The 27,913-nt window shown below is 39.0% G+C and overlaps 1 protein-coding gene and 1 long non-coding RNA gene across 2 annotated transcripts in view; one reads left to right on the top strand and one right to left on the bottom strand.

The window, feature by feature from the left end:
* LOC127431518 (uncharacterized) overlaps nt 1-16,063 on the bottom strand; it is a 33,561-nt gene extending 17,498 nt beyond the window's left edge. Inside the window, exon 1 of the long non-coding RNA XR_007895620.1 lies at nt 15,707-16,063. This is a non-coding gene — a long non-coding RNA (uncharacterized LOC127431518). The remainder of the gene's footprint in view (nt 1-15,706) is intronic.
* On the top strand, nt 55-27,793 carry LOC127431510 (cyclin-dependent kinase 13-like). Its single transcript, XM_051681949.1, has 14 exons — nt 55-1,627; nt 8,841-9,404; nt 9,884-10,054; nt 13,760-13,899; nt 14,087-14,257; nt 14,373-14,562; nt 14,792-14,848; nt 14,973-15,074; nt 15,168-15,245; nt 16,414-16,530; nt 16,825-16,956; nt 20,226-20,425; nt 21,545-22,066; nt 26,385-27,793. The coding sequence occupies exons 1-14, from the start codon at nt 564-566 to the stop codon at nt 26,966-26,968; spliced, it is 4,092 nt and encodes a 1,363-aa protein (XP_051537909.1). The 5' UTR covers nt 55-563; the 3' UTR covers nt 26,969-27,793.
* Nucleotides 27,794-27,913: the final 120 nt, after the last annotated feature.

Below are 27,913 nucleotides of genomic sequence, written 5' to 3'. Positions count from 1 at the left end.
AGTGAACTCCACACTGATCTAGCCTGCGTGCTACTTCCTTGTAAGTGAGTCGGTGTGAGAGGGCGTCAAGAAGTTTGAGCCCCGCACAAGTATGTGTGGATTAATCTCTCGTTTTCGATAGGATATTTCTTTCGGGAAACCTTTTTGGGCGCTGAAAACGAGCCATTTTTAACTGCTCACTGTGGTACAGCGTTATCCGAGCCATGGAGGCTGATTTAAAGGCTGTTGTGCGGATTATTCGCTAAATTAGCATTGGCTGGCTAACAAAATCTTTTCTTCATATGCGCACAACTGGATTATGACCGGCATCGCCGAGACTTTTATTGGCATTTCTGGCCCCTTTCAATGATTTATTTGGGTTGGTGTGCGTCGGGATGGTTAAACGCGTTGGATTCGGTGTGATCTGGACGGGATTGATCGGTGTGTGATCACACGGAAAGAGAAAGTGCTGCTATTTGAGCTAACGGTGCTACACTAGTGCTAAAAGTGGGTTTCAAATGTTGTGCTTTGTTTGCCGGGGACTGCAACACACGCATTTCAGAGTGATCAAAGTGGAATATTAAATGCCTAACTCGGAGATCATTCCCCGTGAAGGTCGGGGGAGAATCCCGCCGGCACAAAAGAGCCAGAGAGAGGAGCGACGGAGTAAGACCGGGGGCCACCGGGAGAGACAGCGGGAGAAGGGGCGATCAGCGTCCTCCTCCTCCCGGAGGAAGAAACACAAGCACACTCGGGAGAGACAGCAACAACAACAGCAGCAGCAGCTGTGGCAACAGCAAGAGGTGGTTTATGATCGCGATGATGGGGATGGACGGACTCTGGTGGAGTATGATGATGTGAGCTCGCAGTCCGAGCGCTTCTCCGGCAGCCCGTCACCCAGAACCGACACTCCGCCTGTGGACCGGCTGAGCGAAGCCGAGCTCCAGGAGTCCAGCTTCGGCGGAGCTTCCACGCCGCACAGGAAGAGCAGGAGAGAGCACGAGTCCTCTTACCCGAGGAGGGAAGAAAGCGGCGGATCGGCGGAGAGAGGCAGACCGGAGAGGGAGATGAAGAGGAAGGAGCGGGACGTGGCGTTCAAGTCCCGCAGCGGCGTGAGGAATCACGACAGCAACGGGAGGAAGCCTTCATCAGCCTCGTCCCATACGGACAAAAAGGAGTCCAAACGACACAAAAGCAGGTCCAAGTCCGAGAAAGACCCCCCTTCTGCGTATAGGGAAACGCCACAAGCCTACAGGGACGACCGTGAAGAACTCAGGGCCTATAGGAGAACCAGTCCGAGCTTCAAAGCGGCGGATAGTCCTTACGGGACATCCTACTCCTATGGATACCAGTCCCCTGATACAAACTACCAATTTATATCCAGGAGAAGCCCTAAAAGACCGTCTCCTAACTCGATCTACTACGGTCGGGAGTTGTACGGTGCCTGTAACGTTTCAAAGTCACCGAGTTCTTACTCGAGTAGTAAGAGGAAGCGCTCGCCGACAAGCCCGTACTGGCGCAGGTCTCCGAGCTACGGCCGTCACAGTCCCTACGAGCAGGGTGAGTTCACCTCCAGCCCGTACGGCCAGCGGAGACGCGCCTCCAAGAGCCCATACAGAAAGTCCACGAGCCCCAGTCCGGACGTCAGGTAAGACAACATATTGTTTTGCACTTTTATTGGGCTTTCTAACAATTTATACTGGCAAAGAATTGTGGGCAAGTTGCTTTTTTGTTTTATATTTGTTTGCAATCAACCCATCATAGTAACTATAGTTTCTTCCAAAATAACACAGTTAATACAGTAAAACAGTGGTAACTTGGTGATACTTACGAAACCTGTCAAGGAAATGTCCTTTGAGCTTTGAGACTGATATGGAGCAGGAAAGCTGGTCAAAAACAACAGCAGCAGCATAACAGCGCCCTCAACTGACAACTGTTGTAAACAACATGGCATAAAAAAAGCATTAAGCCTCAATAATTCTTTGCAACTTCAATACAATGAGAACGTTCAAAATGATTGGACACATTTGTTTGCTGTCACAGAGACAGGCGAGATATCTCATGACACTTATCAGGGAGTAGGAACATTTTCTGCATACCTTTCCATGAAAAAATCCCTTACAACACTTTGAAAATACTGAACAAATCAATAAATTAAAATATATTTTTGCATAAACAATGAAACGTACATTTAGGTCCATACAGGTTTTTTGCATTGTGAAATTATGCATTCATTACCGTAACGCTTGATGTTTTACTGTTAGAGCCCGACCGATATGGGATTTTTGAGACCGATACCGATTTTAGAGGGGGAAAATTCACAGATTGCCGATATAGTTAATTTTTGAGCTGGAATGAAAACAGACCTTTTCTATGTGGATTGTTCACCGATTTTGCACCGATATGACTATGCAAAGGTACTCAGAAGGCTGCTTTCTTAAACAAATATTTTTATCAAAGAATATTTGACATTATTATACATTGTCAACAAATTTGATAAATGAACACTGAGAAAATAAAGAATAAATACAAATACAATAAATAGCTTAACAAACATCAGTACTGTATGTTCAGTATCAGTCAATAGCTGACCATTTAAATAAAGAATAAATAAAAATAAAATAAATAGCTAAATAAACATCAATACTGTTTAGTATCAGTCAATGGCTGACCATTAAAATTAAGAATAAATTCAAATACATTTAATAGCTAAATAAACATCAGTACTGTTTAGTATCAGTCAATAGCTGACCATTAAAATAAAGAATAAATAAAAATAAAATAAATAGCTAAATAAACATCAGTACTGTTTAGTATCAGTCAATAGCTGACCATTAAAATAAAGAATAAAAATTAAATAAATAGCTAAATAAACATCAGTACTGTTTAGTATCAGTCAATAGCTGACCATTAAAATAATGAATAAATAAAAATACAATAAATAGCTTAACAAACATCAGTACTGTATGTTTAGTATCAGTCGATAGCTGACCATTAAAATAAAGAATAAATTCTAATAAAATAAATAGCTAAATAAACATCAATACTGTTTAGTATCAGTCAATGGCTGACCATTAAAATAAAGAATAAATAAAAATAAAATAAACAGCTAAATAAACATCAGGGGCCGGTTGCACCAGCTATACGTACGTTACAACTTAGCCAAGTTGTGGCGCAAATGGGCACTAAGTCAAAATTTATACACTATTAAATATTTGAGCGTTGCACCATTACATTTATGTAGGACGTAACCCTACGTATAAACTAAATATTTACGGAAGCCTCTGACCAGGAGTAATGAATGAAATAAAAAAGCAGACTCATTTAATGACATCAATGAGCTCATGTTTTGGTTGACAGGCATCAATCCTTTCGACATATATGATGGTGTTGGCATTTACACTCGTTTACATTTATGAGAGAGAGAAAAAAAAACATACTTTTAAGCGGTTCTTCAGTATGAAACCGATCTAACGGTGCAGTTTTTAGGGTGCGACGCATGGTGTCAAGTTTCAACACATTCAAATATATATATATATATATATATATATATATAATATACTAAAATTAATAAATGTCTATTTTTCCAGCCTGTTGTATTAGTATTTATTTATCACCCCTTATTTATTTTAGATACAGTTCTATATATTATTATTTACACAGGGCAAATATACTATTTATTAAATCTACTTTTTTTACATATCCTATTTTAATGTCTGGAAAACCAGACTTTTAAATATTACATTTTATTTATGCAACGACTGGAATTGTTCAGTTGAAGGGGGTACCAAACTGTGAATCCTAAACAAAACAGTTTGGTGAATACATGTTTACACATTAGCTTCCACTCAGCTTACAACAATGAAAGTAGCTACATGGTTAGCTAGTTAGCTATAAGCTCATTGTCACGGAGAGTAAAAGACGGACCGGCATTGCGTCTCACCAACTAGGTAACAATGTAGCGTGAAATCAACACTCAACAGACACAATCCACCACCGCACCATTGTCTGCTGAGCTGCAAAAAGATGCTCCGATGTTTAACTTTCATTCTGCTACATTACTGACTGCTCTGACAAACTATAGTGGCTAACAGCAAACAGATTGATAAAAATTAGTGACATGGTTGTCAGGGACAGGGTTAAAGTTATATTAGTTATATAAAATGATGGGGTCATTGTTTATTAACTTTCCAGTATGTATTTCACAAACTAGTTAGCAGCTTATTGAGAAGAGACCACTGAACTCTGCCTTGTCTGCAGCGCCACCGTCAGTTCAGCTCTGTAAACAATGGAGCCGGAGCGCGCTCTGCTGGACAAACTACGTTATGACACCAATTCTAAAGCATTGTTTTCTGCATTATATGTTCTGAAAAGTTTTCATATCTGCACATATCGGTAAACATATACGCTGATACCGATATATCGGTGAAAGGCTAATATCGGTTGGGCACTAACTGTTACTTTTGTCATTGTTTTCCATGATGATTCTTATTACCATAACACGGTAATTTTTAATGTATTACAGTAAATTAAAGATGCTGTTGTACAATTATTATAATGTTTTTTAATTAAAATCTGCGAAATTGAAACTCAGTACCAAGGGAGTACTATTATGACATATAAATAAATAATAATGTAAATATTCTTTTATTTGCATTGCTATAATGAGAATTATGGGGTAAAATGTGCATTACTGTAATGAAAATGTCACAATGTAAAAAATCCTAATGGCCATAAAATAGGCTTCATTTTCAATATGCAAAATATAACTTTTCTTTTGATCTGGAGTACTGAAAACAGGACCAGGACATTTTCTTGACAGGTTTCGTGAGAATCACCCCACCAGTATCATTTAAATGAATTAGCCTACATGACAGAAAGCTTAAACTATCTGAAGTACATTTTATTATGATTTTATACTACTAACATATACTGCTAACTATGGTTACCATAGTTAACCTTTATATGGTAATATTTATTGAATTTTTACATAATTGGCTTAAAGTCGTGAGAAGCTAAAAATAATGCTTTTAGAACAGTTTGTCATGGGAAAATTTGTTTTTGCTATCAAATACAAATCTATTTGTTTGCAAGGGTCTGAAAGGATATATTTAGTTTTTTGAGGGTAATTTGGACGTTTTGTATAACTGTCTGAAGTTGTGGGATGTACAACACAAGGGCCTGCAACTGTTTGTGTACAGAATGTCCTCTAACTCAAATGTCTTTAGTTCAAATTAAACTTCAATAATGCATTATTCGACATGAGACACAACCGAAATGAGAATGCAGTCATGTTATGCTGTTATTTTTTTTTAACTGTTGTTGTGGACGCATTACATGGTCTGTCATGTTGCTCACTGATTTCACTGCTCTGTTGTTGAGGAAATTGCTTGACTTCATTTTTAAGTGTACTCAAACTATTTAAAAGTGTCGGGATGAAACTGTAAAAGGAATGTCTTATTTATGTCTACATTAAAATGGGCTTTTCACCCACTGATGGCTCTTTCGACATGTATCAAGAGTGACCCACACACGTGGCGCCAACTGGCTGTGCTCACGTGAGCAACACCAGGCCTTGAGCAACACATTGAAGGTTGAAGATTAAAACTTTACTCCATGTTGGCTACTGTCTTGTCTAAAACCGAGCCGGAGTGTATGCCCAAATAATGACTTTCAGCCCCACGTGTTAACAATAACTCGAAACATTTGTCAAAAGTGAAACGTTTAGAAGACTTATTTTCCCACAGAGACCAGTTTTTTTCTGTGGGTTTATATAGGGCTGTGTTGGTTGTTATATTAGGCATATTAATGTTTGTAATTATAAACATAAGGACAATCTCAGTTTGAGTAGCAAATTAAGTCCTACAGCTACATTTTTATAGGATGTTGCATTAATTTCAGCTATCAAATGATTCGACTACAAACAGCAGAGGCAGTGTTCACAAACTCTCCTTCAGGCAAAGAAATACAGTTGAAGTCAGAAGTTTACATACACCTTAGCCAAATACATTTAAACTAAGTTTTTCACAATTCCTGACATTTAATCGTAGAAAACATTCCCTGTCTTAGGTCAGTTAGTATCACTACTTTATTTTAAGAATGTGAAATGTCAGAATAATAGTAGAGAGAATTATTTATTTCATCTTTTATTTCTTTCATCACATTCCCAGTGGGTCAGAAGTTTACATACACTTTGTTAGAATTTGGTAGCATTGCCTTTAAATTGTTTAACTTGGGTCAAACGTGTGGATAGCCTTCCACAAGCTTCTCACAATAAGTTGCTGGAATTTTGGCCCATTCCTGCAGACAGAACTGGTGTAACTGAGTCAGGTTTGTAGGCCTCCTTGCTCGCACATGCTTTTTCAGTTCTGCCCACAAATTTTCTATCAGATTGAGGTCAGGGCTTTGTGATGGCCACTCCAATACCTTGACTTTGCCATTTTGCCACAACTTTGGAGGTATGCTTGGAGTCATTGTCCATTTGGAAGACCCATTTGTGACCGAGCTTTAACTTCCTGGCTGATGTCTTGAGATGCTGCTTCAATATATCCACATAATTTTCCTTCCTCATGATGACATCTATTTTGTGAAGTGCACCGGTCCCTCCTGCAGCAAAGCACCCCCATAACATGATGCTGCCACCCGCATGCTTCACGGTTGGGATGGTGTTCTTCGGCTTGCAGGCCTCACCCTTTTTCTTCCAAACATAACAATGGTCATTATGGACAAACAGTTCAATTTCTGTTTCATCAGACCATAGGATATTTCTCCAAAAAGTAAGATCTTTGCCCCCATGTGCACTTGCAAACTGTAGTCTGGCTTTTTTATGGCGGTTTTGGAGCAGTGGCTTCTTCATTGCTGAGCAGCCTTTCAGGATATGTCAATATAGGACTTGTTTTACTGTGGATATAGATACTTGTCTACCGGTTTCTTCCAGCATCTTCAAAAGTTCCTATACTGTTGTTCTGGGATTGATTTTTACTTTTCGCACCAAACTACGTTCATCTCTAGGAGACAGAATGCGTCTCCTTCCTGAGTGGTATGATGGCTTCATGGTCCCATGGTGTTTATACTTGCGTACTATTGTTTATACAGATGAACGTGGTACCTTCAGGCATTTGGAAATTGCTCCCAAGGATGAACCAGACTTGTGGAGGTCCACAATTTTTTTTCTGAGGTCTTGGCTGATTTCTTTTGATTTCCACATGATGTCAAGCAAAGTGGCACTGAGTTTGAAGGTAGGCCTTAAAATACATCCACAGGTACACCTCCAATTGACTCCAGTTAGCCTATCAAAAGCTAATTGCCTGATGGCTTGACATCATTTTCTGGAATTTTCCAAGCTGCTTAAAGGCACAGTTAACTTCGTTTATGTAAACTTCTGACCCACTGGAATTGTGATATAGTCAATTAAAAGTGAAACAATCTGTCTGTAAACAATTGTTGGAAAAATTCCTCATGTCATGCACAAAGTAGATGTCCTAAACAACTTGCCAAAACAATAGATTGCTAATAAGAAATCTGTGGAATGGTTAAAAAATGAGTTTTAATGACTTCAACCTAAGTATGTAAACATCTGACTTCAACTGAATATGTGGTTTGTTTCCCCTTTTTTTGCTTATGATAGTGAATTCTGCAAGTGTTCAGTGTAAAGCTGATTTTTAGGATGGTCACAGGAGGTTTCTCATTCCTTCACAAATGCTCTGTTGGTGATAAACATTCCAAATGGTCTGTGAGCAGCTGTTTTCTTAAGTTTCTTAATGCAGCTCCATCATCGCTTTTAGCGATTTCAAGTAGAGGTTGACCCATAGTGGATTTTGCCGATAATAATAACTAAGTTGGTGGAAAAGGCAGATAACCGATTAATCGGCTGGTAGATTTTAAATTTGATTTAAAGGATGTTAAAAAATGACTATATTATAATGGGCACAGACATAGAGGCTACAAGAGTCCAACATGAATAAAATTCCAGATTGCGTTTATGGTTCAACCAAAATCCCAATAAAAAAAATAAATAAAAATTGGTGCATAATGTGTGACTTTTAACTGTAAACATGCCCAAAACAGACAGGGGACTCTTATTTTGAAATGACAGAGACTTGGCTCCATTAAAATGCTCTATATTGAAGTATTTAACAAATTAATCTTTTTATAGCCTAATATTCACCAGATGAAGAGGTTTTGCATATATTTTACCAGATGAGGTTTAATGAGGATTAAGGTTTATTATTATTCACAAGATATGAAGTTAGAGACACAATGTATGTGCTGATAGGGCACGTTTCCATATAGTCACATTTTTCTTTGCATGCCCTCGCTTCAATGTAGATTACTTGATTATCTAATCAAAATAGCGCTGGCCACAGAGGAACGCGGAGGAATAATAATAAAAAAAAACTATCTGCATAGATTTTGCTGAAAACCGATAGTTCCAAAAAAAAATTATCAGCACAGATTAACCTGTAAAAATGACACATCAGTCTACTTCTAATTTCAAGTGCAAGCTCACTTCAAAACGCAACTTCCAGTGTATCATGGTAGCAGTATTCATATGTGGTTTCATAACAAGTAACTTTGGTCAAAAAAAGTCTCTCATGCACCACAGAAGCAGCTCTGATTGCACTAAGAAATGGCGATCTCATTATTGAACTGTTGGTCATAATATGAATACACAAATAGATTAATAAAATATTGATACAGGGATCTGAAGTATTGGTACCTTTTCTCACAATATTTTGAATATATGATTGTATCAGCACAAGTCACTGCTGCTTTCATTGTGTTGCATGGAATAAAGTAAATCATATGCACATAAATGCATATGTTCTGGTGTTTGTCTCATCTGATGTTGTGTATTTCAGACGGACGGGAAAATCACGTAGCCGGAGCCCATATCAGTCGTCGCGTCATTCTCGCTCACACAGTCGCCACCGCCACTCGCGTTCCCGCAGCCGCCCCTCCAGCCTGTCCCCCAGCAACTTGACCCTGAAGAGCAGCCTGGCCGCTGAGCTCAGCAAGCAGAAGAAAGCTAAAGCGGCCGAGGCTGCCCGCGTCAAAAACTCCAGCAATGCCTCCACCCCGACCAAGGGTTCCTCATCCACCTCCAGTGCACCCCAGCCCAGCCCAGTCACCAACCACTCAGCCAAGAAGACTAGACCCCCCTCACCACCACCTGTGTCCGAGAAAGGCCCCAGAACTCCGGTGTCTATTCAGCCACAATCCCCTGTTGATAGACCTGCCAAGAGGATCTCTGACACCTCGCAGTCCAGCAGAGATGGTAAGGTAAAGGAGGAGAAGAAGAAAGGAGGCCAGTCCATGCAGGTAAAAGAGAAGGACAAGGAGAAAGCAGCTGGTATTGCTGTCGGCTCCCAGAGCTCCCTTCCTCCAGCACCCAACAACCTGGATCATCTGGATGGAAGCATCAGGTGAGGCTCATTATTTTCAAAAGAGAGGTTCTGACTAGAGATGCACTGATGTATTGACCAATCATTGGTATTGGCTGAAAAAAGCTTCGGACAATCATTTTCTTTGATTCTTTGTAATAAGAGTTGTATGTACTATACCAATATACTGTAACTTTCAGCACTTTAAACTTTTCTCCCCAGTCCAAAAATATAATTTGTAGAAAATAAGCTGCAAGAATGGCTCATTCTGAAACCCTCCTTTGTGACATCAGAAACCCAAAACATTAATATATGACCAGCCACATTTACATTATAAGTAGACCTCTGTGAGAACAAATTAAATGACCCCTTTACTGATTAACTCTGTCAAGCTACATATTGGTCACTGTTTACTAGTTTGGGAAATGTGTCTTTAACACTGTTGGATATTTTAAAATCTTAGATATTTTGACAATTCCACTGATGTTACTTTAACTATCTTTTTTCACTCTCCATATCAGTTGCTTGAAGGACTTCTCATCGGCTCTCACAGGGAAGAAGAAACCAGAGAGGAAAGCCCGTCACCTTCTCATGGACCTCCCTCTTCCTCCAGAGCTCCCTGGCATCACTTCAGGTTCACCCCCTAGCCTGCCAGATGATAAAAAGATCCCCATCCCACGCAAGAGACCAAAGTATGTTGTCATACAAACCCTTCGGTTAAACCACCTTAATTTCCAATTTATGCCATTCCCAAAGTTTTTTATTTTATTTTGTTTTTTATATATATCTCATCACTATTATCATAATGTTGGCTTGACAAAGCCAACATACTGATGTTCTACAGATATAGTTTAGGGTTTTACCAAAATCCTTAAACCAAGACCAAATTGTAAATCCTTCTAGATCTTTTAGCCTACATCCACCAAACTTGGCACAGCCTTTCAGGCTGTTCAGACGGGCTGTCACTATTGATTATTTTGGGAATCGAGTCATCTAATGATTATTCTGTCGATTAATCAGAAAAAAATGTTTCATAACTCAGATTACATAAAGTTGTCGAGGTGAAGTCATGTTTGGCTAAAATATGTTCATTAGCCTAAGTTTTGATGTACTCTATGATAGAATAACAACAACAAAATGATTGTACAAACAATATCTAAAGCCAACAGACACCCAAAGCAGATCTATAATATAAAAAAAATGTATACTGTATAATTCAAGTTGACAGAGATTGGCTACGCCAGGTGTGCCCACCTTTTTTTTTTTTTTTTAATGGAAGATCTGCTTTTTTCTTTAACTAGTTCAACATGATGTAGTTATTTCAGTTTGGAACTAAAATATGGGAAAGCAGGCCATGGAAATAAAATATATATTTTTTCAGAAGCAATGTTAAATTTAGGTTGAGTTACATTCATGTTAAACTATTTTACTATCACTTTTAAATTATTAAACTATCACTTACATGCAACACTATTAACAATATATATTTTTTTATTTATTTTTTTTATCCCCTTTTCTCCCAATTTAGAATGCCAAATTCCCACTTCTTAGTAGGTCCTCGTGGTGGCACGGTTACCTCAATCCGGCTGGCGGAGGACAAGTCTCAGTTGCCTCCGCTTCTGAGACCGTCAGTCCGCGCATCTTATCACGTGGCTCGTCGTGCATGACAGCGTGGAGACTCCGCATGTGGAGGCTCATGCAACTCTCCACGATCCACGCACTACTTAACACGCGCCCCATTGAGAGTGAGAACCACAAATCGCGACCACAAGGAGGTTACTCCATGTGACTCTACCCTCCCTAGCAACTGGGCCAATTTGGTTGCTTAGGAGACCTGGCTGGAATCACTCAGCACACCCTGAATTCGAACTCGCGACTCCAGGGGTGGTAGTCAGTGTCAGTACTCACTGAGCTATCCAGGCCCCCTCACTATTAACAATATTAACAGTAATCGCGTCATTGAGAGATACATGGTTCCACTCATTTCTCCTCCAGGTAAGCCAAAGTTCTATATTGTGTCTGCGGACACGAGCGCGAAGCTGTGTGGCTTTAAAGGCTCATGTTGAGTTTTGACTGACAGCATATAGAGCTGTGGCTTTATTCAGTAAATAATGTTCTCTGGGTTTCCACATTGAGTTTTACCTTTGATAACGGCCACAAACTATAAAATATTTATCGGAAGTGGGGTGTTGCGAACTATTACAAACGTAATCATCGTGAAATCTAATTTACATGAGGAGGAAAGTTAGAAAATAACCTTAGATCGTCTGGATTCAGTCAGATTAGCGGAGCAGAAAGTGTTTGCATCCGTCACTGCGTGTGTAACTTTAATCAAGTCCGACAGATGTCTTTGTCATTATTTTATGTTGCATCATAAAAGCCTATATTGCAAACAATTGTGTAGATATGTTTAAAGTGCTTTCCAATGTGTGTTTTTGCTGAGTTCAGTGTGTCCTGCACAGGAACGAATGACTTGCCTCTAGATGCGTAGCACCTCAAATCGCATGCAGTGACCCGTGTGTTCAGCGGGTCTGTGAAAACAATGTCATCTTTTTGAGTTCTGTTGCATTTCTGTGATGTTATGGTTTTAGGTCCTGCATGGTTTTTCAAATCTAAAGTGAAGTGCTCTCACACAGTTGCACCTCTTTTTGTTTTGTGTTTGGACCCTCGTCCATGGACTGCGTCACTTACAATTTTGTAATCAAGGAATTTTTTTTAATCGAATTAAATTGAGTAATCGTTACAGCCCTAGTTCAGGCTTAGTGTGCTATGTCTTTTCTAACTGATCAGACTAGTTTTCCCGTAGTGGACAATCGAATATCCTCAAAATACCCTAGACTTACATTGACAGACCGTTCCATCAGGCCAAAACTTTGTCACATAATGTTCATGATTTGAAACTTTAGCTGTCAAAACTACTAACTAGCAAACTCACCCACAAACTAACTAATTCTGTCTGTCTGTCTGTCTGTCCGTCCATCTGTCCATCAACCTGTCTCATGGTTTATGTCTGTCTGTCTGTTTTTAGGGAATGTGAAACCTTCAAACTTCAAGCTATCAAAACTATTTTACACTTTCAAAGTCATCATCAAACCAACCTCAAAGTCTTGCCAACATTTTCTTATCTAGTAATTATGTTTGCCTGACAAAGCCAAAATTCTGTTTTTCTACAAACTTAGTTTAGAGTTTTGTTTGTTTTTTATCCCTAAACCGAGACCAAAATTTGTAACACTAACTCCACCTTGAGCTTTCAAGCTACATCCACCAAACCTGGGACAAACCTTCAGACTGTTCTGTAAAAGTGTGCTATGTCTTTTCTAACTGATTGGACTTAAGGTTTTCACACAGTGGACGATCAAATATCCCATCGACTTACATTGATGGAACGTTCAAACAGGTCAATGGAATGCTTGTTAATTCAAACACCAACTGTCAAAAAATTCAAATATAAACAAACCAACGGAAGGCCTCTGATCTTCTTTAGGATGTTTCTCAATGTGTGTTCTTATGTGTTCTTACATTATCGTGAACCCGATCGACGTTGTCATCCACTGCCGAAGTTCAATTGCAATACTCATGAACGCAAGTTCCGAGAATGCTTGACTGGATGTGTTCTTGATCAGGCTAAATATCGAGGATGCATCAGATGGGGACTTGTGGGCAAGAACCCATTTGAATTCCCAGAAGTCATAGTGGCACTACTAGAAGTCACTGTGTTTTCCCTCGAGAGTTTCCCACTGTAAGCTTGTGAAAGTCTGATGGCTCATGAGTGTCGTTATAGTCTGTCAATGTGTTGTTTTTTTGGGCATCATTTTAATAAAATAATAAACACATGGAGGAAAAGATTGTTAACAGATTTATTCTTTCACTAGTCCTGCAAAAGCTCACTGATGTTATGCTAATAATGCTTTCACTGGTGTGTGATGCTAGTAGTTCTCTCAATGGCTATAAATGTGCTGGGCTGGGCAATTGTGCAACAGGAAGATCGCAGCACATCTCAAAGCTCACAGTTGATGCGTTCTATGTCCTCCTGTCCTTCCGAGTTCGTTCTTCCAAAGGAAGCTTGGCAACACTGGTCTCCATAAGAATGCAAGTCCGTTCTCTGCGTTCTTGACATTGAGAAACATCCTAAGTTTCTCTCTCTCTATCTATCTGATGGTTTATCTATCTGATGGTTTATCTGACAATCTATGTGTGATCTGTCTTTCTAGCTAGATAGCTAGCTGGTGGTTTGTCTTACTCTAATGTATATAACTATCAATCTTCAAACCTTTAAATCTAGTTTAAACTTTCAGACAAGGCTTTGTCAAGCCAACATCCAAGTGTTGATAAACTTTTACCTATTTTTCAGTGTTATAGTATAAAATATTAAAATTTAGTTTATGGTTGCCTTTCAGAATTTGTGGTCCACGCTTTGGGGAGATCAAGGAGACAGAGATAGACTGGGGAAAACGATGTGTTGACAAGTTTGAAATCATTGGGATCACTGGAGAAGGTACTTACGGACAGGTGTACAAAGCCAAGGACAAAGATACTGGTAAGGATGTTCTTAATTCTTTCTTTAAAATACCATAACTGAAATTGCAGTTTCATCTCTCTTTGCTGAAGTTCACAGTGAACTTAATCAGTTTCATATTGCATTGTTACAATTCTAAGTAATGTTAATGCATTCTGAGACTATTAATCACATTGCATATTTTAAACATCTTTCTTAACTTGCTTAGCTGAGTTGGTAGCACTAAAGAAGGTCCGTTTGGACAACGAGAAGGAGGGCTTCCCCATCACAGCCATCAGGGAGATCAAGATCTTGCGGCAACTCAACCACAAGAGCATCATCAACATGAAGGAGATAGTCACTGACAAAGAGGATGCTTTGGACTTCAAGAATGACAAAGGTACCACAGAAATGACCTTTTCTTTCGTCTCTGGAGTTTAAAGTTATTGTTGATGTGAGCTCTCAAAGGTTTTCCCATTTTATTTTGTCCTAATGATTGTGTTTTAATCCAAAAGGGGCATTCTACCTGGTGTTTGAGTACATGGACCACGACCTTATGGGGCTCCTGGAGTCTGGTCTTGTCCACTTCAACGAGAGCCACATTAAATCTTTCATGAGGCAACTGCTGGAGGGACTGGATTACTGCCACAACAAGAACTTCCTGCACAGGGACATCAAGTGCTCCAACATTTTGCTCAATAACAAGTTAGTGCACAATAGATTCTGGTATGAATGAGGACATGTAGAAAACCTGTTTTACACCGCCTGCATTAGCAGCACATATTTTGTTGGCCATTTGAACCGGTTAATTCTGCAGCGCTACTTACACGAGCTGTCATAACTCTAAATATTTTTAGACCAAACTTTTAGTCTTAACTTTATACTTTAGCAAATCTAACATCTGAATAATTTCACCATTTGTACTACCCACCAGGGGTCAGATAAAGCTGGCAGATTTTGGTTTGGCTCGACTGTACAACTCTGAAGAGAGGTACGTACCCTTGTTTAACAAGCCACAATAAGGAACATCTTATTTGATTCAGCAAGTAAGCCAGCTGTTATAAGTTGCGTAAACTGAGTAGAGCAAACTCAAACTTGTCTTTTGCATTCTCCAGCCGACCTTACACCAATAAAGTGATCACACTGTGGTACCGCCCACCTGAGCTGCTGCTAGGAGAAGAGAGGTACACGCCAGCCATTGACGTGTGGAGCTGCGGGTAAGGAAGCAGTTAAAAAATGCGATACTTTTCAGAGTGTAAATGGTAAGTTTTTCACCTGCTGAAGGTTTTAAAACCCTTTATGTCACACAGATGCATTCTGGGAGAGCTCTTCACTAAGAAGCCCATTTTTCAGGCCAACCAGGAGCTAGCACAACTAGAACTGATAAGGTAACACAGAGTTTTTTGAATTCATATTGAGAAAAAATGTTGATTACTGAAACCAGTGGTTGACTGATATATCGGCAAGACTGATATTTGGTATTTTTAAATTATCGGCATTGGCTGATAGATTTTCCCGTAACTTGCTCGATTAGCCTCTTAAGCCGCAATGGTGCCGAGAATCGCCTGTTTGCACGTGAAGGAGCCTGAGACATATAAACAACCAATCAGTTTGTTTTGTTGCTACATGCCATCGTGTTACTACAACAATAGACCGGTGTGCGACACAGTCTCATTTAAACTGCCCTGAGACGCATATGAGCTCATGATGTTTCATTCTCTCTATCTTCTCTACAGTTTCCTTTAACTGTTAACTGTCTTGTCTAATGATAAAAATATCAATATAACTTATATCATACAACATCTGCAAATATGCGGATATCTCGTTTAAACAGATTGAATTCACAAACCTCACAAAACTTGCACACATCCAGCGTTTTCTTCCTGTGGAGTGCTCTATGTCTTCCTTCTGAAGTGCGTATTCTGTCAGCCTGGATCTAGATCTCCCTCAAATTCACAAGGGTCAGTCCATGACACTCCAAGCAGGCGATCTGGGCTGAGTAAACTGGAAGCGTTCAGTAGATTGCTGCTCTCACTGGATCCGCATATGAGCGATAGAGCAACTTCAAAGTAAAAGTGCATCGTGTGCTAAATGTCATATTCACTGTGCACTGTATGAACAGTTAGTTTGAATATTTTTGTAAGAAAATGCGATTGTTAATGTTAACATGTTGTTATTTCCTTCCTAATGTATTAAATTTGTTTGTGTGCAGACAAAAATTAAAATGGCAAGACTAAACAGAAACCAGGAGAAACTGCTATCTACCATCTAAAACACACAACATCTTATTTTTAAAGATTTGTATTTTTTGTTTTTACAAAGTTAAAGTTTTGTGTGAAAGTTTGAGTAAATATAATGCTAAAAAAAAATTACATTCATTTTTTACCCATTTATGTATGTGTCATTTGCTATTAAATTGTGATATATCAGCCACTCTGCTCTCTGGATATCAGCATCGGCCATTAAAAAACATATCGGTCAACCCCTACTTGATACTACTTGGTCTTTTTTAGCAGTCTGACATTCAGGTAACCTATTTAAATGTGTCCAATCCAGCCGTATCTGTGGCAGCCCTTGCCCTGCCGTGTGGCCAGATGTGATCAAGCTGCCCTACTTCAACACCATGAAACCAAAGAAACAATACCGGCGGAGGCTAAGAGAAGAGTTTGCTTTGTGAGTAATCTGAAAGGAATGAAACATGTTTAGTCTGTTTTAAAAGGCTTGAAGTTTATACTAAAACTCATGGCATCTGACAGGTGATAGATGATAACTTCACCGAGGGTGAAATTAATATAGGATATACTGTGTGTGTGTGTATATGTGTGTGTGTGTGTGTGTATATATATATATATATATATATATATATATATATATATATATATTAGACATATATCTTTTGTTTGGTGTGTTTGACATTTTGAGAGAGCACCTCCGCTGTTGCAGTGACTGTTGATTTGTACATTTCAGTATTCCCCTCATGGCTCTGGATTTGTTTGACCACATGTTAGCGCTGGATCCGAACAAGCGCTGCACTGCAGAACAAGCTCTCAACAGTGACTTCCTTAAAGATGTGGATCCAGAAAAGATGCCCCCACCTGAGTATGAGCTTTTTGTTTTTTACTCTATTTACCCCTTACTTTCCCTTCTATATATTAACTTTAGCTACTACTACCATGATTTTTTTTTTCTTTTTTTGTACTGCAAACCCACGAACAGTTAATGGATAATAAACGATTTTCTGTTTTCAGATTTAATTATTTTTTTTTTTTTAAGTAAATAATAGAGATGCAAAGATGTATCGGCCAAACATCAATTGCAAATTATCAGGACCTATAATTATTTTTTTTTTTTTTTTTTTCAGTAGGTGGGCGGAAAAACACATCAGACAATTCGCCTACAACTTGTGCTGTGTGTGAAAGGAAATGTCTCTTTTGTGGAATTACTTTGAATTGGGTGACAATAGGGGTGGGTAAAAATATAGATTTTCCTGATGAATCGTGATTGAGCTCGATATCAACTCTTAAATCCCAAGATCAAACTTTAATTCTATGCGCCACGCTCTACAACAATGATAGGAAATCACGCACAACTTCTCAAAAAATCACCATCAAGTAAAATATCTGTATTTGGCAACTGGCTGTTAAATGTTCAAATTTCACTCACCAGTGTTTGTGTAGTATAGTGGTGGAGTATTCAGCTGCGAGATCCTTTCACTGCGTGTAAAAGTTGTTCCGTGTAATGTGTGTTTGTCCAGAAGATGAGATCCAGGTGACCCATTTGTCATTGAATAATGTCTCTTTTAATACCCTTTCTGTTCTATACAGTCACTTGTTGATCAAAAACAACAAAAAAGAAACATTTAATTCTAATCATGCATGGCACAGATGAGATAAAGCCATCCAAGTCTCGTTAACATACACTCATCTACAGACGTTCCTTAAAGAAATGCTGGTTTTGTTAAAGGGACAGTACCAGTTTTAGAACGTGTTCAACAAATCAATGTAAAGACTTAATGTAAACAAACATATTTTCGTGTTGTACCTAGTTAGAAGGTCCCTTGTATAATTAACAGCATTAGCTGGGATTTCTTTCATATGTAAGCAAAAGGAATATTAGAGCTGAAATATACCCATATGATTCGATATTGATTCAGAATTGAATCTGGAAATCTGTATCAATACCCAGCCCTATAGGCGACAATGACAGCAGAGTTGCAGTTTGTTAGCTTTGCACTGCTAGAATTTTACGAGGTGGAACAACCGTTAAAACTTAAAATAACGGGGTCTGGGTAGCTCAGCAAGTAAAGACGCTGACTAGCACACCTGGAGTAACATATTCGAATCCAGGGCGTGCTGAGTGACTCCAGTCAGGCTTCCTTAGCAACCAATTGGCCCGGTTGCTAGGGTGGGTAGAGTCACGTTGGTTAACCTCCTAATGGTCGTTATAATGTGGTTCGTTCTCAGTGGGGCGGCTGGTGAGTTGTGCGTGGATGCTGCAGAGAATAGCGTGAAGCCTCCACACATGCTATGTCTCTGCAGTAACGCGCTCAACAAGCCACGTGATAAGATGCACGGATTGACGGTCTCAGACACGGAGGCAACTGAGATTCGTTCTCCACCACCTGGATTGAGGCGAGTCACTACGCCACCACGAGGACTTAAAGCGCATTGGGAATTGGGCATTCCAAATTGCAAATTTAACATGGCAAGTAATTTGCCAAGTTTTGTTTTAAGCTAAAGCCTACTTCAGCTAAAAAGGGACAAGCTGCATCATTCAGAATTCAGATAATGTGAATTAATAATGTGGTTTTTGTTGCAATGTTTTGTTTATAACTGAGAGCAGTTACTCTGAAACATGGAAGACATGTAGAGACAGAGAATAATGTTATTAAATTATTTTTTTATACATTTGTTTTAGTAATTAGCAGTGATTTGTAACAAGGTAGCATAAAAAGGCAGAACCACCAAACTATCGGTATCGGCAGACATATTTTGTACGGTGCCTCCCTAGTAAATATTTTGGGAAATAAGTGCAATATATTTAATTTCAGCAATTTAATGTGTCTCATTTGCTCATACCATACATACACCAGGGCTGCGTTTCCCATAAGCATTGGAAGCTTAAGTTGATCATAGCTTAATCTTAAAATGATCATTGGCACCAATGGTTTCTACGATCTACTTAGGCTTACGATGCTTTTGGGAAACACAGCCCAGGCTGTTAGCTAGATCAGGGACATTTTCAGAGGAAAAATAAATGTGTAAATAAAAACAAGGTTTAATTTAGGGATGCACTGATCCAATACCTGGATTGGTATCAGCTCCGATACTGAAGCTTTTAGACGGATTGGGTATCGTTCTGACAAGCCTGATCCAAATCCGATACTGTGTGTTAGTCATGTCCGTTACTGTCAAGCTCCAAAAATGACATAAGGTTTAAAAAGTGCACAATTTCAATATATTACTGTTGTATTTAAAATTAAGTCAATAATAATAATATTAATAACAATTTTTTATTATTATTGTCATCATTAGTATTTGTTTACAATTTATAACAATATTTAAGTTGAATGGGTTCCAAAAAGTGTGAATGAAAAGTGGACTGATGTCTTACGACTAAATTGAACAAAAAAGAGATCTGAATCCTTTAAAGTCCAGATGCAAGTTGAAACATTTTTGGAAAAAAAAAGGCAAAAATAAAACACTTTTCTACTGAAGACTTGAAGACTGGAATTATTGTTAATTTTGCTGCTACATTATCCAGTATACTAGTTAACAATAACGTGTTTCTTAATAAGCAATACATTTATATTGAAATAATGTGTAGTTAGAGATCTGTATTTCTTTACATATTAAAGAGTACCCCCAATTAGTTCCACACGATAATGTAAAGATATTCTAAACTGATTATGCAAAAAAACAACACTGGTATCGGCTTGGGATCGGTATCGGCCGATACTGAGATTTCTGATATCGGAATCGGATCGGAAGAGAAAAAGTGGTATCGGTGCATCCCTAGTTTAAATACGTCTAACATTAAAAGTGGGTAGAAAAAAGTTATCAAGTTAATATAAAGTAAATTTTTCCTGATATTTTTTATTTCTTTTGGCTTTAATACAGTGACACTATAAAAGTCAATTATATATTTTTTCAAATAACATGATGTCATTATCATGCTTTTCTCACACAGTATAAATAGGACTTTATACTTGAAAACAGATAGTAAACTTTATTTTAGGAGGGCCCTTTGCATCAAAAAAGTTTTAAGACCGCTGGTCTAGATCCTGGTCTAAATCTGTCATTGAAAAACCCTGTATACTACTCTCTTTCTCGGTGGCTTCATTCTATTACAATTTCTCTCCTTTGTAGTCTCCCTCTTTGGCAGGACTGCCATGAATTGTGGAGCAAGAAACGACGCCGGCAAAAGCAGATGCCTGAAGAGCTAACTGCCCCCAAAGCCCCACGGAAGGAGCTGGGTCTGGACGACAGCCGCAGCAACACCCCACAGGGCTTCCCTGCTGCTGGAGTACACAAAGGGCAGAGCGCTGCTGTCACTGCAGCCCTCTTGGGTAAGAATACGCTGTTAAAAATCCACCTATTGTCAGTCATTGTGTTCAGGTTATCCTTATGCACACACATACTCTAGACATACACCAGTTGTTTTGACCAGGATGTATCCTGATTTTAGTTTTATAACCCTTCTGTGTACGTCTTAGGTTGGTTAGACATTCTTGCTTTAAGCATTTCTATTATTATTGGTCATATTGAGGAATAGGGATTTTTCTTGACCCCTAACCCTCAAGTATTATTAAGGTGTGCTATTATCGAGCTATATTTTGGGAACAGAATATTATAGAAATTTAGGCTCTTTTGACTTCGGCCAGTAAGCAGCCACCTAACAGCAATGTAAAAACCACAAAGAACACCCTAGCAACCACATATCAATGCGCTAAAACACTTAGAACACCATGGCAATGCACAGGCAAGCAACACTCACATTTACTTCAGCAAATGTAAAAATCTAGTTTTGCATCAGCATGCATAAATCATGACGTCTCATAGCAAGCAGAAGCTAGTATTTGTCAAAGTTTGCTGACACAGAAATTGACCCTTGGACTTTAAACTTGTAGCAGTAAATTGTTTATTGATTGGTTAATGGCATCCCCACCCATTTCTCTTTGCCTCAAATTTGAAGCAACAAATCTTGAAACAAAATATCAAGTGCCCTTTTGGAACAAGGACCTTATTACCGTTTATGAAAACGAACACTATGCTTTCATGAACTGAAGTAAAAATTAAAAATAAAAATAATTGGAAAAACTGAAACTAAACTAAAATAAATTTCCATGACTCCAAAAATAACTAAACTAAAATAAATGTTTTAGTTATTAATGCACAGTATATTATAAAATATGACAGTTTTTAGACATGAAAATGCCACTAGACAAATTGAAGTGTTACACATATTGAAATATTATCAGATAATGCACATTTAAAATAAAAACTCAATAGAAAGATAACTAGAAAATACTGAACTAAACCAAAACTAACATTTGTAAGTGTAAACACAACCTAATTGAAAGGACAAGTTGAAAACAAAATGGCCATCAAAATGAAAAACTATACTAACCCTGGATCAAGTATCTGTTTGGAAACCATGTAAGTTTCTCTCTTTTTTTCCCTTCTAGACACCAAAGGTCCAAACTCACAACTGACTCAAGAACAGCTGGCTGTGCTTTTAAACCTCTTCCAGTCCAAGAACACTTCAGTGGGATCGGCCCAGTTTGCACAGACAATGGGCTCTAAAATGAACCCAGAGACGCTACAGCAGCTTACCAAGGCTTTGCCCCCTTGTCCGTTAGAGTCTGAAAGACCCCCGGAACCACCTCCAATCCCTAAAGTCTCCAAACCCCCTCAGCCTCCTCCATCAGGAGGCGGAGCACCCCGTACCCCACCCATGCCGAAGCCCCCTTCACCACCAACCCCTCAGCAGCAAGGCAAGACTGACGGAGAGGCCTCTGCTGCCGCCACGCAGACCGCCGTCACCATGCTTCTCGCACAACTTCTCAAAGTCCAACAGGGTGCGGCAGGAGAGGTCATCGGGTTCGAGGGGGGAGAGAGTACCATCTCAAACACAGCGGGTGGGAGCACTGCACCCCCACTGCCACCGGAGATAAAACCACCATCTGAGCCCTGCTCTGTATCCCCAGGTAACCAATAATTTCATCTAAGGGATAGTTCAGCCAAAAATGACAATTTTATCATCGTTTACTCACCCTCATGTCATTTCTAATCTATAAAACTTTCACCCACGGAGCACACAAGGCTAACTTTAGCAAGATGGTGTGCTCAGGTGCTGTTTTCCATATAATGTAAGCATACAGTGACCAGGGACTGTCAATCTCCAGAAAGCACCATTAAAATCCATACAATTTGTGCACTATATTCCAAGTGTTCTGAACCCATATGCTGGCTTTGTATAAAAACTAGACAAAATTAAGTCATTATTCACTGAAAATGTTCCCCTCCGTTGTCGCTCGCAAATATAATTAATGTTCGTGTTCAGATTGAAAATTACAGGTTTGGTTTTCATAAGTCTCGTGTCTGCTTGCAGCGTGCCAAATTTGAAAATGCAAGACTTGTATAAGAAAACAGTACACAAGTCTTAGGGAGGACTTTTGTAGTGATTTTTAGTGATCGACCGATATGGGTTTTTTAATGACCAATGCAGATAACTAGAGGACAGGTGGGCAGATATGTGATATCACACATAGTAAATGAAATGCACATAAAATTGCTAAAAATTTAATTTGAAAATCTTTTATTTAGCATAATATTTACCCAATTTTACACAAAACTGTAAAAATCAAGACAGAAATCTACTCACCTTTTAGCTAGTCACCCTTTCTGAAGCTAATTTGCCCATATTTTTTGCCTACATTTTCCTTATTAAAATTTTACTTTATGCCCAAACACTTTAAAAAAAAAAAAAAAAAAAAAAAGCTTTAAATACAACAAAGGAATCAACTGAAAGTATACATTTGAAAGAGCTGCTATGACTTTCTCACCTTTTTCGCCTCTCACGAGTTTGCATCCCTGATTTTTAGATGGTAGATAGCAGCAGCTTCTAGGTTCAATTTAGTCATACAAAAATAAATTATTAAAACATTAACAGTAATCCATTAACCAGGGATGGTATGTACTCATGATTGCATTTTGTCACGGACTGACTATTGGGCAACATTTGTGAGTCAGGCTGATATAATACATGCTTCAGAGGAAGATCTATGAGTGCTCCACAGGAATATGTCGCTGGAGGTTTTGTGAGGTTCGTGAGTTAAATCTGGGCCCACAAGAAAAAAATATAATTATCAAAATATTAATAACTGCAATCTTGACCAATTCAAAAGAGCTATCGTTTGAAAGCTTAGAAGCTCTACTTAAAAATGCATGTAGGCATTATGACCAAAATTGAACAAGGGCTTAGAAATTTGCAGACAAATCAGAAGTGTTCTGTTTTGATAATTTATTAATTGGTGCAAAAAGTCATCCATATTTGGGCAGAGAGACATGTGATTGGTGACTGTTACATATGGCCATCAGGAGATGGTGCCAAGTACATGACAGACTCAATGAGGACTCAAATGGCACAGAATGAAAGTCATTATGTAAAATCTCATTATTTAAATCATGTCTGCATGCAGGGTCCGAAATTAACACCCAAGCGCCAAATGTGGGTACATTTTCTATTTGGCTGGTGAATTTCACAGTGTGACACGCCATTCTGGTGGGTGCTTTTTTTCTTTCTATCAGTTTGTCAGCATGTAAAATAATGTAACACACCAGTTTTGTCCTCAAGGGGACTCTGTAGGCCTACAGCCAGTAAGGTTGCAGGTGTTAACCTAGAACGGCTCTCGTTAGCTAGTACCGCTGCTCATCGATAGTCTCAGTTAGCAGTAAATCTAGAAGCAAGATAATGGCAATGTTCAGGAGCATTCGTGCCATTGCGGTAAAGGGAAGACCACGCCAGTGGATAAGCGAGTAATTTTTATAACCCACCACCACAAATACAAATTCTCTGGTAATGATTGCATTATGATGTAGGAACCAAATGATTTTCATGACGTTCTGTTTCATTAACGGTTCTTGAACTACATTCTTCCGGCGTTGCGGACAGAAAACTGGAATAAAATACTCAGTGTTTCCTGCACTACCATTAAACACCGCAGCAACCCTCACTGCTTCTGTATCTACAGCGCGAGACATAAAGCTCTACCAGAATAGACCGATTCCCAATCAAATGTCTCTTTTAAGCTGGTTCTTTTGAATCTACAGCGTGAGACATAACACATGAGCGTGTAGTCTGATTCCCAAAGATATTTACTCTTTTGAGCCGGTTCTTTTTAGTGAATCAACAACTACAGCTCTACCAGTGCTGTCCAATTCCCAAATGAACGACTCTATGAGCCGGCTCTTTTTAGTGAATCAAAGAATCAGTTGGAGCTGACTGAATTAACTCCAAATAAACCAAGAACTGTTACTGTGTTGTGTACCTAAGGCTCAGAAGACTCATGCGAGTTACTTACTGGTTGTTCATATGACAATATGTAGTTTAAAATACAAATTTAGTTTTGTTGTCATAAGGAAATAATCTGAAAAAATAATTCTAAATGGACTATTTGGCAATTAAACATTTCATAAATAATAAAATAAAACAATACAATTCTTTTAAAAAGCAGTTCAATTTTAAACATGCTTACAGTATTGTTTCTTTTTCTCTTATGTCTGTAAAATCCACTTGTAAAATGCAATTAAAAAATAATAACTGGCTGGTAATTTTTTTTTCATCTACCGTCCACCTTGGCTGCTAGGCTAAAAAGTACATTTCGGACCCTGTTTGCATGCTATGCAAACCTTTAGTCGTTGTTTGCATGTGTATTTAGTTTTTATGTACAATTATTATGTTTTATTTGTTTGGAGAAGCTTTTAGACACTTGGAGACACTAGGATAAATTATTTTTGTAATGCTATAACTTTTGATTGCTTTGTCGTATCATCACAACATTTTTCTCAGTTACAATTTGCATGATTATGAACAAAACAAATGTCATTTTTCAGAGTCACCTTATTTACACCCTGAGGTATATAGTGTCAAATCAGAAAAAATATTAAATAAAAAAAATATTTCTGGCTCAGGTTTTTTTGTGATTTTTCAGCAGTTTCTTAGGCTGAATCTCCGAATTTATCAATCTATATAATTTTTTTAATGTTTTCTTTACAATGATACCAAACACTTAACCCTCCTTGTTTTTCTCGAGGTATAAGCCTTTAATTTTGGGTATGCCACTGAAACAGGAAATCTTTAAAATGCCCTCAGAGCTAAAGGTTAAAAGATATAAGGGATGTTATTTTGCCAGATTAATCTGGAATTCCAGTTTTTCAGATCTAAAAAAATGTAACCCACGTGAATTGTGTAAATCCATAAAAAATTTAAAGAGGGGGAGGGGTGGTGTCAATATCAGGGGTTAATGCCCTGTCCTGTGCATTGTCAATAAGCACTTGAGTGCCAAAGAAGTGTCATTCAGCCTTACCTTGGGTGGCACCACTGCTGCTTCTGCCTCATAAACATGTGAGTTGAGAACATGCAAGGCGGAGGCTGTTGATTTTCACTGTCAATACTTTAGTCAGGTAATTCAGGTTGAATTATTCCAGAGAAATAAAAGCGTATAGATGGTTTAATATTAAACGGGTTTGTAACGTTGCCAAAGTTGCTGACAGGTAAAAAAACAAAACAAACGAACAAACAAAAACTTTAATATATAGATTATAAAAAAAAATTCTGTTTAGAGGATGTGATTATGTTTTGGGAGACCACACACTGTAAAAACTCACAATTTAGAAATAATAATAGCCACCGAATGTAGAGGTGTTGGCACTCCTAAGAATAATTTTTCTTCATTGTCGATTTTCACATAAATGGGGAAAATGAAGTTACGGACGTGACAGCTGTGAAAGCAGCATTTGGATTATTTGAGTGGGGGGTGGGGCATGGCTACCATCCAAAATGCTTTGAAACCTGCAGACTTTGACCTCTCATCTGAGCCGGCGAGACTGTGTGCATTGGCGAGACTGTGTGCATTTCTGTGACTGTTACATGTCTCAGATTGCTCCTTCACAAGCAAACAGGCATTTCTCAGCGCCGTCGCAGTTTGCAGTACTAATCTGCCAAACAGGAAAGTGTATCGGCCGATGCCGATAATTAGAAAATATCAAATATCGGCCTAATTAACAGTCTTGCCGATTTATTGGTCGACTGCTAGTTCTTTTGTGTCTTTTTTGGAGCTTCACAGTTTTACAGCTTCACAGTACATTTTCGGAGTATTCTGCCAAACTTCTTTTGTGTTCCACAAAAGAAACTCATATGGGTTTGGAACAACATAAATCAATGATGACAAAACTTACATTTTTGTGTGAACCACTTGATTTCTGCTATGTACTTAAGTTTACAGCATGTCTGATGTTTTGCAGTGAATGAAGGTGGCAGCTCGTCCTCCAGGGCTCTGGAGCCTCTGTCCATTCTCCCACCAGACCAGAGACCCCCAGAACCTCCAGAACCCCCTCCCTGTGCGGACCTGGACTACCGACAGGCCCCCGAGCCCAAGCTTAATCTGCCCTCTTCTGCTGCCCAAGGAGAAGCTCCTAGACCTCCAGAACCTGACTATCCACCCCCACCTAGACCCACAGACTATAGCCGGCCACCTCCGCCCTTTCCCGGCTTTGCGGATAGCTACCTCGGCCACATGATGGGGGGAGGCATGCCCCCCCACACACCTCTTGCCCCAGAGACCTTTCCTCGTGGAGGTGCGGCCAGTGCGGCTGGTGCTGGTGGAGGCGCTGGAGGTGGCGGTATGGTGTTCAGTGGAGACAAAGACCATCGCTTTGAGTACAATCAAAGCCCGCTGCCTGTGGGCCCCGGGCCCCCTTCCATACCCCCACCGCCTCCAGTCCAAGCCTGGACTTCACCATCCCAGTCAGGGGCGCCACCCCTCCCGCTCGGGTACGTTCCCCATGTGAACACAGCGGCACTGAGGGGCAGAGGACTCCCTTTTTGATTGGCTCAGAAGTGACACAGTGAACTTACTAATGCCTCAGAAAAGGACGACTCTAAAAGACAGATGCTGTTGCCCTCAATCCAGCACTAAGTGGACTAAAAGCTCACTTGATTTGTAATATTTCTAATAATGTGTCCATGGGACGAACTGTTTGGTAGGGGAATTTTCCTTTCCCGCTCATACCATTTCATAGAGCTGTTTTTTGTTTTCCCTCCAAATGATTTTGTAATCTATTCTACTGCTGTCTTTTAAATTAAAATTGTACCTTTTTTGAGTGTGCATTTACCATGCCACGGTAAGTGTTTTTATGACCTATACATTAGTGTCTCCTTTAATTGCATAAGGACAGACTAGTATTACAATGTTTTGCACTACTGAATAAAGTAGGTGGAAACAAACAAAGGTGTGAAAGGACTAATGTGCTGTATCTGCACACGTTGCAAATGACCAGTAATGTAAGTTTTCTTTTCATTTTTCGGTCATTTTCTTTTCTCTTAATGATTCAACGATTATGGGCTCTTGTCACAAGGTTAAATTCACTAGAGGGGCTCTTAGAGGACTCGAGAGATTGGTAGCACTTGTGTGAATAGTCTTGTTTGAACTGGTGTATCTAATGAACAAGTGATTGAATCAAAACTGTTTTCTCACCGGTTCCTCACCAGCTCTTGTCAATAGCCATTGTAAAATGAAAGAGATAATTTACCAGTTTCAAGAAGGATATGAGCATCAATGTCTTTTTTTTTTTTTTTTTTTGTATCAATATGCCCCCCCCCCACCCCCCCACTTTGGCAAATGTTTATTAAAGAAATGCCAATGTAATATGTACTGGTATTTTTAATTGTGTATTATTATTTGAACATGTACATATATAATCAATACACTTGTACACCACTTTTTGAGCAGAAATGTTTTCAAATATCATAACCTTTGTAAGTAAACAATCAT

Source organism: Myxocyprinus asiaticus, chromosome 41 (genome assembly GCF_019703515.2).
Source record: "Myxocyprinus asiaticus isolate MX2 ecotype Aquarium Trade chromosome 41, UBuf_Myxa_2, whole genome shotgun sequence".
Lineage (NCBI taxonomy): Eukaryota > Metazoa > Chordata > Actinopteri > Cypriniformes > Catostomidae > Myxocyprinus > Myxocyprinus asiaticus.
Note: the sequence above shows the minus strand (reverse complement) of the source record. Positions and strands in the feature narration are given on the sequence as shown.